Source organism: Passer domesticus, chromosome 10, assembly GCF_036417665.1.
Source record: "Passer domesticus isolate bPasDom1 chromosome 10, bPasDom1.hap1, whole genome shotgun sequence".
NCBI lineage: Eukaryota > Metazoa > Chordata > Aves > Passeriformes > Passeridae > Passer > Passer domesticus.
Window position 1 is genome coordinate 38,143,735 of NC_087483.1, and position 19,482 is coordinate 38,163,216.

Genomic DNA, 19,482 nt, shown 5'->3' on the forward strand with positions numbered 1-19,482 from the left:
GTTCCAGACTTCCCACTGTTCTAGACTTCCCCTTCTCTTTGAAAATACTGTACAAAGACAATTAAATAATCCAGTTTTACTGACTTCACTCTCTTAAGAGTATTTCTCTAAAGTATTATAACTTTATCTTTGACAGGAATGCTGAGGCTCTTTTATGACTGCTGAAATACCAGAAAGATACCACTCCTTAACTGTCAACCTAATCCAAAATGGTTTTAAATGATTGTCTGTATTTTATGAAATGGAGGCTGACTTTTTAATGGTACAGTTTTAGTGACCAGACACTGCCTATCAAAGGAACTTGGAGTCTGGGAAACAAAAAAACCTGAAAAGGATGATGAGAAATTTGGTTTAAATCCTTATGTTTCATCAGTGTTCAGGTCTAGGTCTCAGAAAGAAGCCCAACGACGATACCCAGAGCAGAATTTTTCATTAATTCAATGCTGTTATCAAATGGAAAGGCAGGGTTCCACCTCAGGGCACCCTAAGGAGCTCCAGCTGCTCTCAGGCAGTGCCATATGCACAGACCCTGGGGAATGAGCTGAGCCCAGGGAAATGACAGCATTTTCCCCTTTTCCTTGTCCAGTGGATGCAGCAGCTTTGCAAGTGATGACCTGTGCACCTTGGCAGAGCGGGGAACAGAGGCAGGATGGCAAGGAACTGCTCTAGGGTGACCACCACCACTAACAAATATTTCAGATTGTTAGCCCCAAGTGTTACAAATCACTGCAGCACTCGTGCCACTTGTAACACACCTGACAAAATGTCAGAAATGCAGATATCTGATCTCAATCCTGTTTGGGCTCCTTCTGCATTGTTACAGTGCTAGGTTTTTATTCGACTGGCACACGGAGCTGAAATGTGTAAAGCTCTGTTTGTGCTCTGATGCTCCTGCAGTGCTCCTTGGCAGATGATTTGTGCTGTCCCAAAAGCTGATAGAAGGAGACTGTACCAATGCATTGGTTTGTACTGCAGATATCCTTGGAAACAGCACTCAGAGTCAAAATTAGGTATTTAGCAACCTCCCTCATCACCAGAGGAGTGCTTGGCTAGGCTTATTCCAGAAATGCCAGAGAGCATCTTCTGCTAGAGAAAATGTGGGAGAATCCAGTGGACTACAGCAAGCCTTTCCTCCCCTACTTATTTTTTAGTTTTGTATAGATGATGCTGACTGTCTCCAAAACGCTGCTCTGAAATGAAGATTTTAAAGCTGGCCTGTTTGGCTGTGAAGTCTTAACATTAGGCTACTAAAAAAAGGTCCTATTGCCTTTGTGCAGGAAGGGGAAAGAGCTGCAGAGCCTTGAGGAACTGTTTAATCTCCCCTCACTTGTAGAGTACATAGCTGCTGATGGAAGGAAAATAATCTGTAATTCTATATTACACCAAAGCAGGAGGAACAAAAGCAGGATTCTACTTCTGACAGACAATGCAGATGCCAGCAGTGAAGGGAATGATGGAAATGGAATAGTCTGAAAATATCTCAGTTCAGATATCTGAATATGAGCCAAACACACTGACATTTAGCTGTGTTTGTCCAAGAGGAAGGTAGGAGGTTACACCTAATGGTCCCCAGGGGTCTCTTCCATCCTGTGGTCCTGAGAGTTTTTCCCAAAACACTCTGATTTTATGGATTCCCACAAGAGTGTGTGACTCCCAGGGCAGGGTGACAAAGCAGACGAGGCTTCCAACTGAACTGTGACAGAGAAGCTGAGGGGCATGTCCAGAGGGATAATTATATGAAAGAGATAAAATTTTATATATAAAGACATAAAATATATATATTAAATATATAAAATGTTATATTTAATCTAACATTTTACATTAAAGATATAAAATGTGTTCTGATATACTTTAAGAAAGAACTTAGTTTTCAGGGTGCTGCTTATGTTTTTTTTCCTACAAGTCCTCCAAGTCTGGTTTTAATCTGCACATTTAGAGAGAAAAAGAAATTGTATTCTATCACAGCATACATACCACTTGTTAAAGCACTTCTTATTTTACATTATTTTCAGACATTCTTATTAAACAAAGGTCACATCCCCTCAAGATCCAAAGGTATTAAAACTTGCTATCAGCAGGCTGGTTCTTTTATCTCGTTGAATTTTGATGTGAAATAAGATGGTGACAACTATCAATAGTGTCTGAGTCTCTTGACATTTTTGCTCACTTGCCAAGGATGTTATGTTGAAGCCTGGAGATTTTGCAAATGTTGGTCTCATCTAAGCTCTGATTTTTTGCCCAATGTTTGTGTCTCCTGTTCTCAGAGGGCACTGCTGTCTCGAGGGGAGTTGGGGTAGTGTGGGCATCACAAGGTGCTGATAGCTGAGGTCGTGACAGGCCTTAATCCAAGAAATTACTCTCATTTTCAGCCTCGTTTGTCATGATGGATCACCTTCATCTGACATGGGAAGGGACATCCATGGCTGGAGGTACAATGGGGGCTGTTCACAGCACTGGCTCTGCTCCAGGGTGCAGGTGTGCTGGGGGCTCAGGATGGAGAAGGGAAGGGACAGGCTAATTATTGAGTCAGGTGTCATGGTCACTGACAAAAGACAAAAAAGGATGTTTGTGCATCGTGTCATCAAGCCCCAAGATGCAGAATGATGTTGGTAATAAAGTATTTCATCCTAAGGACTCTCCAGGGAGATTTTCAGTAATACCAGTAACTGAAGGGAACATCTCACAAGTAAAAGACAGAGGCAGATTTACATTTTAAGGTAGATTTATGTTTTAAGGACTATAGTGATGGGTCTGCTAAACACACAGCAGCCTTTTGTCCAGACTGTAAATATTCATAAGTACATGGCCCTGGTCTTTGAGGAGAGGCCTTTCTGTGGCCAGACTTGCTTTGAGCGTCCCAGTACCAGAACCTGTTTGGGCCTTTTCCACTCTAGGTATAAAGCAGAAGTTAAAGACAAACTCCTTTGTGCCAAGTAACTCTAAATCCTTTAGGAGGGATGTTTCAGAAATGTGCAAATAGGCAAAAAAAAATGAAGTGCTCAACATTACAGAAACCTTTTTTTGTACATTTTGTATCTCCAATAGTGCACTGAGCTCAGACAGGTGTAGCAGTGCTGGGGGCTGCAGACCCCCACAAAGCCTGGCTTACAGCAAGGTCCTTTCCGGCACATCATGGCTGAGACTCCCTGCTCTGTGCATGAGGAATGAGAGACCAGACAAGAAAGAGGAGAATGAATGTTACAAATACTTTTGCTTTGTCTGTTGGAAGGCCAGTTAAGATATCAACTTATCAGAGGGATGTCAGCAAAAGGTGTGATTAATGATAGCAAAGTCAGGGAATTCATTGCTTCAACAAAGTACATAATCCTATGGGTTTATGGAGGGATTCTCAGGTGCCTAATAAATAACTCAATATATTGTGAAAACCCTTCTGGTGTTATACATTTCAGATGACAGGTTCAGTTTCATATTTGAGATATTAGATAGACATTTACAGGTAATTTTTTTAAGATATTAGAAAAATTAGTTTTTCCTAGAATGTGTTGTATAGAGAAGTAGAATCAATTTTTCTCTTTCTCACAGAAATTTTATACGGTTTTGAATGTGATGACTTTTGTAGGATGAATCTGGCATTAAGCAAGATCACAATCTGTCCCTGGTTTTAATAGATTAGATGGTATCAAATAAACAGGTCATTTTTGTAAGCAGAAAGAGCTGTTTCAAAGTTATAGGTTTTAGTTATTATTTTGAAATATAATTGGTTTTGAAAACAGAATGGTCCCAGACCCAAAATTCCCAAATGTATAGTAAAAAAAAAATTTTTAGTGTGGAGAATTATTAGACTTGGAGATATCAGAGTGGTTTAAAGGGGATTTTCTCCCTTACCTTCACATGTGATTCCATCACCGCTGTATCCAGGGGGACAAGGACCACAGTGGAGCTCTCCATCTCCGGCTGGCTGACACTGCACCCCTGTGAAGCAGGGCAGCTCAGCACACACTGCTCTGTGCTGCACCCCAGCGCTGGTTTTTGGCAGCTCCACAGCACCCCTTGCTCTGCTGAACGCCCTCCTGGCTGCTGGGCTGTGTGCTGGGAGCCCTGCTCCAGGAGCAGAGCCAGCACTCCGGGATGGAGCAGCAAGGGAAGGGCCCAGCCAACGCGGAGGAGCAGGGAGGAGCGTGGCCAGGGGAGATGCTCTGGGCTGCTCTGTTGGGAAACCCTGGGGTGCTTTATTCCTCAAGATTGAAACTCGACTGGGCCATTTCCTGGGAGAGTAACCATGCCTGGAATGAGTCTGTGAGCTTGCAGGGAGTGAACCTGGATTTGTGTTGGGATGGGGAGGAACAGTCCGTGCTGTAATTTCTTTGTGCTGCTTAAAATGGAGAGAGGGGTGGGAGGTCACACCAACACCCGGGGCTCTGGGCTCTGGCTCCTCATGCAGAAAGGGTGTGATATCACTTCTTTTCTCAAGAAAAGGTTGTTTCTCAGGTGCTGTGAACTCCATACCAGGCTGGTTTTCTGGTGATGTCTGAGCTTGGGAAGTCTCCCTTTCCATTGTAAGGGATGGAGTGTGAATGGCTGTGGAGCCTCTTTCCGAAAGGAATGTAATATCTTGTCTTGGAATTTGGGGTTGGGAAAGAAGGGAAAATACATTTCTTGATGTCTTAGATACGTCTTGATGAGAGCCTCCAGCATCTTCAATATTTCTTCCAGGAAAATCCACGTGGGCTTGGAAAGATCTTGAAACTAGAGCAGAAGGAAGATATATATTAGTTAAATTTGCTGGTCTAGAGTTGAAAGGAACCAGAGTTAACTTTTGGGTTTAGAGCAAACAACAGAACATCAATCCTAGAAGTAAAAGAGTTAATTATCAGATATTACAGGGAGGTTTATGCCAATTGGTTTAGAAATTACATGGGGCTGTCTGCTGTAGGTGACACCAGCACTGATGCACAGGGAACTGCAGTGATGACACTCAAAGGGTGGCATTCATGAACAGATGAAATATATTTTTGGTAGGAAGTCTCAGGGAAGTTCAGGCATTATTTGTGTTGCAGCACTGGGCTGACATGCAGGGGTTAAATTGCAGCCAAGCAAAAACTTCCTGTGCTGCTGTACTAATTTTGTCTTGCACTAGTCTGTGAGGTTTTGGTACTGTGCACCTTTTTTGTGGTGAATCTTCCAGTTCTTGACCTCCTGAGCCAGGATTTTCTTCTTCTTACCTGTCTGTACTGCAGTGCTGTGCTGGGAAATGCTCTGAGGGCATAACTCAGAGTTCTCATTCCAGCTCTCTGAGTCAAGGAGACAGAACATCCCAGCTTGGCACAGACAGATGCTGGAGCAGGAGAAACACACAGTGTCAACATGGCCCTTGGCAGGAGCGTGCCCTGGAGAGGCTCCAGTGCCATCACACCAGTGGGTGACTCTGGAATGCTGCTGTAGCCCTGATGGCAAAGGGAAGTTTTAGGGAAGCTTTTAAAGGAGACAAATGGCAGAGCTTTGTTGGTGCTGTGCACAGCTCCCCGCAGACGAGAGGGGCAGCGTGTGAGGGAGCGGCCGGTTTGTTACTGTCACCCACTTGTCCCAAAGCCAGCCACCTTTTCAGCTGTGTAAGGAGGGATGATAGATGGGCAGAGGGGACTCTGTGAAGGGCCTTGAAAGTGGAGACGAGTAGTTTGAATCAATACTTTCAGGAAGATTAATGGCCATCTGCTGACGCTAATGAATGGAAGAGGCTATTTTTAACCGGTTCTGGCACACTCACTCTGTAGGATATGGAATACATTGGATCCTGAACAACAACCCTCCCTTGGTTCTGGGGTTAACCCCATGCAGGATGCACCTCTTTCTTTAAATATAAATATTAATCACTTTCTAAAAACTCCCATTGATGGAGATCTTAACCATAGACTGCAAGGAATGCTTGGATGCTTGGCAAGGGTCGGATGAAAGTTAGGGCATTGACTGGACCAAAACAAATCCTGGCAGCCAAAGCAGTGTTTATTTGGCTGATAAATAGTGTCATTCTGCTGGCAGCTGATGAGTTTTTATTGCCCTGAAGCACAATGTTTTGGAGATTTACAATGGTGCTGGATCGAGCTTGGCCATCAGCAGGTAAATACATGGTATTTAGTGGAGCAGAAGGCAAATACATGGATTTCAGTATCCAAAGCAAGGCTGGTAAATGATGGGGGACACACAATGGGAGAGCAGAGATGATGAAGCAGGAGGACATCAGCAAAAAGAGCATGTAAGGATAGGAGAAGTCAAAGGATTTTTAAAAATGAATGAATGAGAGAAAGATGAAAGAAGTATCTCCACAGAAAATTATCGGTAATAGATGATCATTATAGCCCTTAGAAAATTTGATTCGGGGACAAGAAATCAACAGGAATGACAGTCAAGGGCTGAATGACCTCTGACAAATTTCCAAAATGAGCCCTGATTATAGCTTTAAGCTCCTTCCACTGTGTCATAATTAAATGGGTTTCCCTCCCAATTAAATTTGAGTAACTAGTAAGGGGATCAGACTGACTACCTGAGAAAGGCAAATCTTTTATTTCTTTAGCAGATGATAGAGGTGAGATATCCATCCTTTAAATAAACTTCATCTTTCCCTGTAATGGGGAGCATATTTTTGGAATATTTCCCTGATAAGGTAATTTTTACATCTCAAATGCTACCATTGAAGAGTAGTGACACATTTTTGTTGGTCATTCATTATGATATATACAGATAAAGGTCCCTCAGCCACTCTATAGAGGTGACTAAACTCCATAAGATGTTGGTGTCATTGAAGGGTGTTGACCAGAGTGTCCTCTCAGCCTTTATTGTTTCAGACTTTTGCTTGTATTGATAGAGTGCAATTTAGTTCAGATAAGAACATGATAGATTTTTCTCTGGAATACCTGAAAATTTCTTTCTGCAGCCTTCCAAGTATCTAAATAAGCTAAAACAAAGAAAGCAAACCAAAAGAATGCAGACTCAGTTGTCTGTAGTCAGCAGCTTTCTCAAATCCTGCATTACTTCAATTTATTTTCCTTGCTCAAAATATTTTCCTTGATCAATATCTTCAAATATGTAACCCATTATCAATGCAAACTGTGAGAGTGTCAATCTGTTTTCCCTGTTATGCCAGCCTATGATTGCATATTGGACTGGATGAAATCACCAAAAAACCCCACAAGGTGAAGTGCTCAAGGTTATATGATGGAACAAACCCACATTTTCACTCCCTGTCAGTATTTCTGCACAAAGTAATGGGGAAGTGTGCAGCACTGGAATAACTGAGTTTATTTTTCACTGAAGTAGATAAGAGACAGAAATGCTGCTGCTCTGTTCCAGCTGGGCATGGCAGGACCTCAGTTCTTATTGATGTGAGCAGAGCATCATTCCTGTATGGATCAGCTCCCAAAAAGGCAGATTCCTCTGCTGTCCCCCATCTTTGGAGCACTGGAGCAAGGGTGACAGAGAGCAAATTTCTGAGACACAGGTTTAACATCCCTCATCCAACTGGATGAGGCACTTTCCACCAGGACACTTTCCATCCCTGTGGCGCAGCCTGTGACACTCCAGCCTCTGGTTCTCCAAGGGTTTCCCACTGGGATTTCACAAATCAGAACTGTCACAGCCAGCCCCTGGTTCTCCAGTGCCATCATGGTGTTGCTAAGGCACAGCAAATCTTAGGATCCAGATCATTCCCAAGGGAATAAAAATGATTGAAGTTGGTGAAAACAGCCATTCACAGAGAAGGTACTTGACATCTCTTAAACCCAGGCTACTTGACATCTCTTAAACCATCAACATTCCGAAACAAAAGGAAAATCAAATATATTTTTTTCTCTTCTGAGTTTATGGTTTGTTTTGTTGGAGTTTTTTTCTTTTACATTTAGAGTCTTTCAAAAAAAGACCAGATCCGCACTTGAATTAAGAGAAGTCATGTCCCCTTCTGACCCCAACTACTTCTGCTCCCAGTGAAGCAGCACACATTTCACACCCTGCCTAGAGCAGGCTGCACCAGGCTGGTTGTTATTCCTTGGTCCTGTTCCCCCACATCTCTGCTGGGCTTAGACTTACACACCTTCACACTGTTCTTCCCAAGCTACGTGCCTTGGAGACAGCCCCATCCTAACCAAACCTGGCAGCTGACACTTCAAACACTTGCCTAAGCTGCCTGCAGATATCAGTATTTATCACCTTTCCATTGCCATGCTTCTCTTTGCAGCTTTTAGAGTTAGAAACTTTCCTTTGGGTTTAAAATATGAGTGTTACTTTTTATTTACGCAATGGCTGGAGCATCTTCATGTAGTCTCAAGTGCTTATCTCTCTTTTAATCTACTAAAATGTCCCAAACCAGTCTGCTCTTCAGGTGGAGACTGGCTCCTTCTCCTTAAACTCCTCTGGCTGTGACCACTTCTGCCTTTTACTTCAGAGGATTATGGGCACCTTTAATTCTGCTCGAGTTACAGCTCTTCAGAATTCTGTGAGCAGTTTAAGGATTCATTATTAACACAATTCAATAAATTTACAATTTGTGTAGTTTTAGAGCTATTAACATTTAGTAGTACCTGCTGTCCAGCCCATTTCTCATTCAGAAGAATGTTGGCAGAGAAATGCTCTTTTGACATATTACACTGTGTGGGTCATCATTTAAAATTTGAGACATCTACCAGCACATAAATCTTATTTAAAATGTCAAGAGAGAACAGAAAAATTACACTGGTCTAAGAAGTCTTGTTACTAGAGTGCTAAAGATATTCCCATTTCCCTCTGCATGTTTCCATGTTAATATTTGTTTCTGTATTTACTGAGTGAGAAAAGGGAAACAAGAGCAGCTGTCAATAGGATGCTCCAGGGAAATTCTGTTTTTTTCATCAACTGTTCGTTTCCTCTTTTATATTATTATGTTCTGGCATTAGTTTCTTTTCTACTCAGAGTGTGCTTAATTCCTAAATCTCTTGTTTTGCAACCCAGTGATGCCCTAATGTCTTCCCTCTCCTAAATATTCAATAGCACAGTTCTGATTCTCCTTTCCTTCCTTTCAAGCATCCAGAAGCTCCCCACTGGAGAGCTGGGTGGAATTCCCAGTCACCATATCCCTTCTCCTACAATCACAAGCAGTAACTCCCAGAAAAAATTCCTCACCACCTTTAAGTGAAATACAGCTTCAACCTCCCAAGTTTTACAAAGAGTTACATCCAGGATTTTTTTTTTTTTTGGTAGCAAAAAAAAGTATTTCAAAGACTCATTGTGATTGGGATATTAATGTGCATTTAGATAGGAGCTTAATTTTTCACCTAATGATCCTTTACATATTTTTTAATGTAAAAAAGTGGAAAGTCAAATGTGGTGTGCCTCACATCCACACAGCTCAGCACAGAACAGAGCAGTCACACGACTCTCTCTCCATCTGTACAGGAGCATTCAGTCCTTGTGCTCTCAAACCACCACTTCTGTGATGGGCAAATTTACTCACTGGATGCTTTAATGATGAAATTAAAAGGTGAATATCTAGTTCACAATCCCTGAGCTCTTTCAGACTGATAGAAAATGAGATTGTGCCGCTGATGTCGCTGTCTGGTGAGCAATTTTCTTCCCCTTCACCTACCAAAATCATGAGCAGCAGGGAATAGTTTGTGGACTCTGCATCACTCAGCCACTTCTGATTATAACAACTCCCCTGCTCCAGACTCTGTTTGCCAACGTGGCTGCAGCTGCACATACACAATTCTCTAATACCACTCAGAATTTGCAAGGCAAATTTGTCTTGTGTCAGTGAAATACAAAATCATTCTGTTTTAACACAATTCTTGTGGGGAGGAGAAAACCTGGGATCTTCAGTCAGCTCATCCACTAAACCTTGTTTATGAGACTTTCTGTGTTCAGAGTAAATGATTCCCACAATAAAAGGGGGTCTAGACTCTGCTATCAAGGAGGCCTTTTCCAGTTCTGGGATGTTGAAAACCTTTGTGAGTATACAAGAAAATATTACCTGAGTGTGAGGGAGTGGGTTTGCTTATTTCACGTTAAAGGTAATTTATAATTTTTGCATCACTGCGCAGTTCATTTGCCTTAAGGTTTTCAGGGCAATATAATTGACATCTCAATTCATTAACTGCTGTCTTTAAAGAAAATGGGGATTCTGAGATGACTGGCCAGGAAAGAAACCATTCATGAAGATGCAAATGATATTGCTGACTGCTTGACAAAATTTCCAGTCTTATCTAAGATGCGTCAAGGAGTACATAAAGATTATCCCTTTCATACTGAACAAATTCAAAACAATTGTTAGAAATATTTTGCTAAGGTATAGCTCTTTTTAGATAGGGAACATTTTTCTTAATAAGGAACATTTTTCTATTTGTAAAACTTTTGCAATAGAAAGCATTGTGATTTAGAGTTTAGGAAACAAAAAACCTTTCATGACATTTAAGAGATTGTGGAGATTAATTAAAGAGTAATTATGAAGATTACATGACAGAAAAAACTAAGAAGAACAAAGAGTTGGGGCACTAATAGTGCCTTAGTTTATAATCATTTAAGCCAGATTTCTCATAGATATAAGTGATCAGCTCCTTTTTTTGGCTCCTGGGTAGATAAGAGTACTATTAGGTCATGAGTTGGAGTTCTAGTCTGACACTCAAGTCTGAAACTGATAGAACAGCTTTAAATATGAAATTTATCCTAATACATTACATATCCCCCTCTTATGTGGATCTGCTTTCCAAGTAAGATTCTTGAGACAAGACATCATATACAGGCAAACTGCAGGAAGGTGATTAACACAATGAGAGAAAAATGGCTCTTGGAGGAAAATAATGTACTTTGAGCTCTTTGTTTTCACTCTGTTTGTTGAGTGGTTTTCTTTCTTTCTTTCTTTTGTGATTTTTTTTCTGTATGTTTTCAATACAAATTTTACCATCAGGGTCACCAGAGACAGCGTTTTTAAAATGGTGTAAGAGTTACTGATTGCAAAGATATGAGCATGTTCCCTACACAAGGATTTTTTTCCCTTCTCTACCAACAATTTCCTTTATCAGTAGTTTTTTTTTTTTTTGATTGCGTATGGAGGTTTATAAACCTGCTCTGTTTTTACAAACAAGGTTTTCTCAAACACCTCGTCTACCTTACAGTTTATTTCAAGATTTAATTGAGAACTTCCCTCATGTGGGCTGGAAAAACCTCAGAATGTTTGATGTGCTCTCACCCCTGGCACAGGAGCCGTGCTCCTCTCACTGCTTGGCTGCCAGGTCTCCTTCCCTGCTCTGTACATTCCTTGGGTCTAACCCCTTCTCTGCTGCTTTCAGAAGTGCTCTTCCTGTGCTTTTCTCTGAATTCCCAGAAAACAGGAAGAGAAGGAGAAGTGAGGCTGTGTTTCAAAACACACCACTTAATCCCCTCATGGCTGATTTATCACCCTTCCTTTCATTGTCCCTTGTCCAACTTTCAGGTGTGAACTTTTACCCCTCCTCCTTTGTGTTCTGCCTCCTCCAGTTATTGGAGCTTGAAACTGCATTATTTCAGCAGCTACAAAGGTGGTGTTAAGATTGAGTTCATGGAACCAAATTATATTTTCCATTCAAGAATTGACAGTATATTTTACTTCTCAGAACTGAGGAAGATGGAAAAATTAATAGAAACTGTGTTCTTATCTGATGATGCCTCATGGGTCTTCATACTCATGGCATGAACAGGTTGATAGATGTATAAAAAATAGGCTAAATTAAGGCAGATAATTTCTGAAGCATCCCTATCTAATACTCTGAAATATCTATGTAGAATCCTTTAGAAGAGTAATAATAGATTATAAAGAAAGTTCATTTCTTCAAAAGAAAAGCCATAATATTTCTTCAAAGAAAAAAATAGCTGAAATACTTCAAAGTATTTCAGCAAAGAAATAGCAAAGAATAAATTACTGAAATACTTCTTTTATTCAACTCAAGAAAGAAATGGTCTAAAACAATAATTATGTTGTTTTGAGCTGTAAACATATAAAAATTGAGTTATTTTACATATGAAAGCCAAGACACAAAGTGAACTATGCCTTACTGGGAACCAGTAATGAACCTATTTAAATATCATGTAAGCATGTATAAATCCTCTCAGTGAAATCATGCTTTTATGGAATTCTCCACAATTTCAACTGATTAGGTTGACAAGTACCTAGACTTTCTTCTCAATCTAGAAAGCAAAAGGCAAGGAATTACAATAATAAGATTTCAGATGGTGTGGAACAGAAGAACTTAGCTAGTTCTTTTTGAGAAAACAAAGGTTGCACCCGATGTCTTTTGAGGTCCCGTCCAACATTGTTATTCTGATTCTCTGAAATTCTAAATCTAACATATCATCAGCATGGGCAAGGATTTTCTCCTCCATCCCAGAGGATCAGTTGCCTTGTGTTGGCTATAGGCTGTTGTTGTGCCTATTCAGGAATGAACCAATCCTATTCATGTGATGTGTAATATTTGGGGCAAAATTCACATGATTTGGCAGTGGACATCCCCTGGTTCTGCAAGAAACTCCTGTGAAGTCCTGCTATGCCTTTATATACCTGTTCAAAACCAGCAAGATGTTTAGGAACTGGTCCTAAATGTGTCCTGACCATGATAAGTCTGTATATTTCACACCTATTTTTGTTTAAACCCTGTACTTTGTTGTGTTTTGTGCTGCTTACAAGTCCTTTCTCTTCAAATCCTTCAGTGCTTTATCCCTTAGTGTTGCTTTAATGGGGCCAGGATATTGGTCCAGCCTGAGTTACTTCCAGTTCTAAAGGGGCCTTTAAGTGCCTTTAACAAAACAGCAATCTTGTCAAATTTGTGCAAACAGGGTTGGCTCCCTTTAAAAGCTGTGTGCTATTATAGCTGGATGATTAAATGAGCCTGGAAATTCTAAGAGAAGATAATCTTGCTCAGCTCTGTCAATGTAAAAAACTACTGAGCCTGTATCCTGTGTAGATTATTTGTTGGAGACTGAGTTGTTATTATCACTTAAAAGTCATGATGGACCAGTGATTGCTTAAGCAAAAGGTGGCACATTCTTGGTAGGAAAGAAATGTAATCTGTACTTGATATTCTGATTAAATGTAAATATTATTCATGGCTTATAGCTGAGTCCTCTTCCCTAGTGGTTTTATGGCTTGGGCTTCATTGGTCTTCTATTGCTGAGCTACATCATTTCCTAAATATATCATCTGTATTGGAAGCACTTAACAAGTTCTGGATTGACAGAGTGTATGGATCAGTGAAGCTGGAGACCATTTATCTTTTAAATTATCTAAACATATTCTTCCCACTGTGTCTACTTTGGTTGTTATGTTTGGGTCATGGCATATACTGTACAGGTCTCTTGATATTTTTCTGAAAATACTTAATACTTTATGAGGTATCCTTAAGGAGGAGAAAGACATCAGAAAGACTCTCTCTGATTCCCTTTCTGTCTTGACATGTACAGGAGTGGATTTCCAGGGGCAATTACAGACTCAGAGGGCAGGAAAGGGTAAGAGCTTGTGTCCAAAATGCCAGGTTGATCCAGGCCTCATGTGAAGATTACTGGCATGCCATTTGCAAAACTCACTCTTTCATAAAACCAAATTTATATGGAATGTCTTTGTGTGGCATTTCTAACCCCACTTCAGTGGCCATTTCATCTCATACCCCTTGAAGGAGATATCTTTACAACATAACTGTTCCATCTGAAAAAAATGTACATTTTGTCCTAAAATACACCCTGGCTAGAAACACTAAAATTGTGTTTCTAAAGGGGTCAGCAGCTCCCACCATGCATTCCAGGGATGAATTGTGGACAGTGTTTCCATGGCCTGAGTCAAAGCTAGGAGCTGGAAGCCATTGGCATTCAATGCTTCCCAGTTTTGGAGCCCAGAGGCAGAGCTGAGAGCTCTTACCACACAGAGGCAGGTCAGAGAATCCTTTGCTGTGTGTTTAATGGCTCTGTTTTGTGTTTGCAAGGATCTCAGGCAACCTCACAGCTGATGACTGCAGCATCTCCATCCCTGCCTTCAAGTGTGCCGTGTAACTCGTTGCATAAACCACGTCAGGATGGGTTAGTTCCTCTTTGCAAAGCACTCTCTGAATGCTGAACAGTGCTTGCCTTTTATCTACACCTATTGGTACACACAGATCTCGGATTTAAAAATCTCGTGTGTGATGTGCCTGCCTTAACAGGGGCTTTTTGTGTCTTCCAGGGGCTGTGCTCAGCTCAGTCCATTAGGGTAATGCTACTTGTGCAGTGGAGTCACTTATGATTTACACTGGGGTAAGTGAGACTGGAAGCTGGGCCTTGATCTTTTTAATGCAAATTCATCAATTCTGTTAGATAAAAGATGAAAGGAATCTATTACATTCCTCAGTCATCTCTTGAAACAAAATCATTTGAGTGGTTCCAGGCAGTAAGAAGTCCTTATTCCTGTAGTTATCTCAGACATGAAACCTTGAGTTAGCTACCAAAGCTCCTACTGAAGATATTTATTTTTCATGGATGGTGATTAATGATGAGTGCTAATAATGACAGAAGTGATTTCCAAGTTAAAATGTAAGAATGCAAAACTTAAGGTTAACATGTTCCTCTGGTGTTTGAGCAGTATGTGTTTAAAGACACACACCTTTTACTTCAAAACGTTTTATTCTCCTTTTAAATCCACACCTGATGTCGATCTGACAGCGGTGCAAATGAGGAGGTGACAGAGGTCTCTCTGATGTAAAATCAAAGTGAATTCAGATGCACAGTGCAGACACTGGAGGAGTGTGAAGCACAGAGCACGTAAACATAACAAATAGCTGCACATGCAAAAGTATAGCAAGTGCCAAATGTCTACAATACTGCAAATTAACTGCTATGACAGGAGATCTTGCAGTGGTGCTCTTAATGGGAAAGCAGAACTCCATTACAGAGATCATAAAATCACCCCCTCCCTTGATCTTCAGCTGCCTAAACCAGGAGAGGCAGAAAGAGCTGGCTCTGAACAAACAATCTTTTATGGGTGATGGATGTGGCACTGCTTTGTCCAGTAAAATTGCTGATTTACTAATAGTTAAAAAATAAATCCTTTGTGATGACACCAACCTCTCTAACCTGCTGAAGAAAGTGCAAACAGATGGGTATCTGTGTGACTGTGAGTGATGAAAGCAGTCTGGAGAAATACCCACAGCTCCTGACGAGAACGGATATTGCAGCGTGCAGGAGCATCACCAGCATCCCCATTAGGATATATTCATTTTCTTTGTGCCAAGAATATGACCAATGATGCTGGGTGGTTTGATTTAATAGATCTGCCTCTTCTAGCAAAAAAGCAACAGATATTTTATACAAAAGTGAAATGTGCCCAGGGAAGCCTGGACAGATTTAAATTCCTCAGGCTTTCCTCTTTATTGCAATGCCAGCAGACTTAAGGGACTTTTGACCCTACTAGTAAATTTTTAAATAAATGTAGGATACCTGTTTTATGGGTCTGAAAGGGACAGGAATAGCTTTTCATTTCTGATAGGAGAGTCTGTTAGAAAAAAATCAAAAAACTTCCCTTTATATGTGAAATTCCATACTGGTTTTTCCTTAAGACTGTTCTGATTTACTTCAAGAAAAATTGCAACCAAGTCTGGTTGGTTCAAAGTGATACAAACTACAGATATAAGCCAGGTAAAATATGTAAGTGAGAACAGAATGAGCCCTTCATTTTTAGAGCAGATAAATGTAGCTCAGAAACTTATTTTTAGAGTTACGTAGTTTGCAGCAAGTCAAGCACTTTGAGAGATGAATACCTATCACATATCAATGCCGAGGAAACGGTATTTTGTTGATTATAAATCAAAATTGAAGGAATTTTTGGGTGCAGCTCATCAAACACTGATTTAGGAAACAGTTTTCCTCTGGAATATTTTTCTCCTCAGCAGCCTACAAAGGCAGTTGGGTAATTTTTGTGGTTTCAGTATGGAGAAATACTTATCCTTTAATCCTTAAATCACTGCAATTGAGTATAATTTCATGTCAAAAGCAGCCAATAAAAGTACAAAATAGGGATTAGCGGGAGTATTTTTAGATTAAAATTACTTGAGTTGGAAAGAAGTGGCACATAATCCCAGTACCTTCACGAGCACTGTAGCAAGCTGAAGAGGATTTGTTCTGTTTCATTTGAAGACTGATGGCATAAGTTACAAGGGAGAGAAGCTATTATTACAACAGGGAGGATTTCACAATAATCATAATCCACAACTGTACGTACATTTAATTGAGAGTTAATACTTTTTTGTCTGATATCTTTTAATCATCAGTGCTGTACAATACTTCTGCTTCTACTTGCAAAGCACTTGGGAAGCAAAGTTAAACCCATCATTTTGCCCATAAATTGGGACACTCATAAAGCTGCAACAATTGCTTCCATTTCTAAGTATTAAAACAAATGACTATTCTCATTTAACCTTGAGGCACAAGATTCTCATTGCTTGTATTGTGATATAATTCACAGGAGTGAATATAAGCTTCTGTTGGACAAAAAAATTAATTCCTCTTCATTCCCTTCCTGAAGTGTTCAAGCTGGCATCATTTTCAGCATGAACTCCTGCCTAGTTTGCATATTCAAGAGAAAAATGTAAAAGAATCCCCCTGCCTCTGACATACAGCTCACTTTTGAAGGAAGCATGTACTTGTTTCAGGTCCTGATACCTGGGATATTTCTTAAATCTTTGCCTGGAGTTGTATATGACAGGTATGAATAACAGCAAATGGCAGCATCTCTCTGCATTCCCATTTCTAGAACACAGACAAATTTATTGGTTAATGTTTATATAAGCCCAGTGTAAGTGTGCCTGATTTACTGTACCTATGCCTGCAGCTGTAGAAAGTCTGTTCTACTCAACAGCATTTAAAGGACCTTTGGGGTGCACAATGTGTATCCCATTATCCCATTAATGACAAGGCTCAGCTTTGGGCAATAACAGAAAAGTTATTTATATGCACAATGATTTTTTTTCTTCCTCAACCACTTTTACAGCTTCCCCAAGTTATAGAAGAGTCAATAGCTGGCTTAGTGATGCTGGCAGACTAAGTAATACTTTGTACATACTCATTGCTAGGGAGAGAAAAATGTTGAGTTTATTTTTGTGACCTTTAGATTCGGAGAACTGGCTAAAATCAATTTATAGTTCCATGAGATTGGATGATACCTACACTAAGCAGTAAAATTGCTTCCACTTTGATAGAGTGTGTTAAAATATAACAGCAGGGAAACAACCATTGATTAGGATACAGAATGGGAAGTGAAGGGGGGTTGGTCAAGTGTAGGAGGTCAGGGAGCAATTTGACAGGTTTCAAGCCACTCTGTCTTGAATGCTTAGGAAAAAGATTTTAAGGAATCTAACCTGGCAACTACTGTCATTAAGGAATAAACATGAGCACTCCTGGCAGTAAAAGGGGGACAATCATCCAGACTGTGCCTATAGAACCATACATTGAATTATGGGAATATCATCGAGAGAGACCAGGATCAGATGACAGCAGTGGCTGTGCCACTGCCACTTTGTGCCTGAGGTCAGGACCCAGCTTTTCTTTCACCACAGCAGAAGATCTCTTTTAATGAGGCCTTCTCTTCAATCCTCAGGGATTAATGGGAGCAGCTGATTTTCAGAGCTCCCCAAGGAAGATTACTGCTCAGGCTATGAACAATACTAGAGGAATTCTTTAATTATCTGTTGCCTTCAGTTGTTGGTATAGTTATTTTTGCATGACACTTTGTTTATTATTGCCTTCACAGGTCACCTTGCAGAACAGATGCCTTGCAGCAGAAGAATTAGGAAAGAAGGAGGGCTGAGTGATACTGGCATGTATCTATCATGTCATGTCCTGATCTTACTGAGGAGGAAACGAGTCCTGCATTCCTGTGCCAGTGCTGTGGCAGAAACACAGATGTGGTGATTCATACCACTGAACAAGTCCTGATGTGAAGAATTCCCCCTAGCAACAAATGAGGTGGTTTATCTACTGGATTTCAACTCGTGGAGCCAGGTATTCCTGAAATAATTCCTGCCAGCTGCTCCTCAGCTAAGAGTGGCACAACACAGCCATCAGCACTTGATCCCAGAGTACAGAGTGTTGTGATGCCATGCTAGCTCACACTGTCTCACACCCTTCCTATGCAAAATCTAAAATGTAGAAATTGTAAAAAATTGTAAAATTCAAAAAACCAGGAAGTACCTGCTCTGGGGACTTTGGTACAGCTCCGACCATTTCCAAAAAACCCCTCAGGGCAGCGGCCACAGAGGTAGCCAAGGAAGGGGGGCTTGCGGTCGAAGCAGGGCGCTCCAGGGAAACACGGCCTGCTGGCACAGCTGGGGACCTGTGCCACAGCTCCTGCACGGGCAAAACAAGGCAGGTCAAGCATTTATTTATAATTTATCAGATGAAACACATACCTAAGATTTAGCCCAGCTAAAGCTTTATAACTGCTTTTATTCTTTTAAAATCTAATTAATGCAAAATGTTCGCAAACCTTGAGCCAAAGATGAGAATGTCCTGTAGGCACAGTGTAACAGAACAGCTGTTTCTCATTAAAGCAAGATTTATTAGTCCTCTAATTACATGTTTTGAAGTTTATTACTCAAAGTTGTTTGGCGTTTATCATGTAAAATATAGAAACTGTAATTTTCAGCATAAGTGAAAGCTTAACTGAGTGAGAAAAGGTATTATTTGACATCTTTTTGGTCTTTTATAATTGGAAGGTAATTATCAAACCTTACAGAACCTATACTGTACTTTTGAAATTACACTGTGAAGTACATATGTTACTGATCTGGAAATCATCCTTAATGTGTCAAACCTTGTATTACAGAAAACTGCTTTAATTATCTTAGGACTATGTGCAAAATTTAACACTCTGGTAGTATACAATATTTCACCACTTATGATGTCACTGAATAGCAAGTGTATATGAACTGCCTGTGAAGTATTGAATAGTGTCAAGGAGGAGAACAGATGATGAATACAATCTTAATGATAGTTGTAGATCCTTTTTAATTGCTTCCCACGGAGGTCTCCATCATGATTCTCATGCATTTTCTGCATTATTCTTGCTCTTTACCTACAGTATCATGATATAGGACACCATGAGATATAGTTCCATGAGATTGGATGATACCTACACAAACCAGAACCTGCAGGAGGCAGGTTCTGATTAGGGGTTGGCTGGCCTTGTACAGATATTACAAAAAAAAAAAAAAGAGAGGAAGAAGAAAAAATACTTTAATTTTCCATATAAAATATGTTATTTTTATGTATAATATGTATACATATATTTATATATATTTATTTTTATATAAAAATATGTTATTTATATCTTGTCTCTGTACAACAGATATGACCAATCTCAATTTTTTGCTGCCTGCTTTCACTGGAAAATCCATTAAAATGCAACACTCACTAAAGCAGGACCAACACAATCATGGTGCAGGTGCACACCCATGCCAGAGAGTGCTGCACCTCTGTTAAAAGCTACTGCCACAGGCAAGCTCATTCCTCGTG

The 19,482-nt window shown here is 40.3% G+C and overlaps 1 protein-coding gene and 1 long non-coding RNA gene across 8 annotated transcripts in view; one reads left to right on the forward strand and one right to left on the reverse strand.

Annotated features, from left to right (window-relative positions):
* LOC135309228 (uncharacterized) overlaps nucleotides 1-19,482 on the forward strand; it is a 217,214-nt gene that overhangs the window by 142,570 nt on the left and 55,162 nt on the right. For all 7 annotated transcript variants that reach the window (XR_010369519.1, XR_010369518.1, XR_010369521.1 and 4 more), the window contains one exon: nucleotides 17,720-17,970. This is a non-coding gene — a long non-coding RNA (uncharacterized LOC135309228). The remainder of the gene's footprint in view (nucleotides 1-17,719; nucleotides 17,971-19,482) is intronic.
* Nucleotides 1-19,482, reverse strand: part of LOC135309226 (von Willebrand factor D and EGF domain-containing protein-like) — a 170,004-nt gene that overhangs the window by 37,401 nt on the left and 113,121 nt on the right. Inside the window, exons 20-21 of the mRNA XM_064435263.1 lie at nucleotides 18,160-18,315; nucleotides 3,847-4,707 (exon numbers count right to left, since the gene is read on the reverse strand). Coding sequence (XP_064291333.1) covers nucleotides 3,847-4,707; nucleotides 18,160-18,315 — 1,017 coding nt within the window. The remainder of the gene's footprint in view (nucleotides 1-3,846; nucleotides 4,708-18,159; nucleotides 18,316-19,482) is intronic.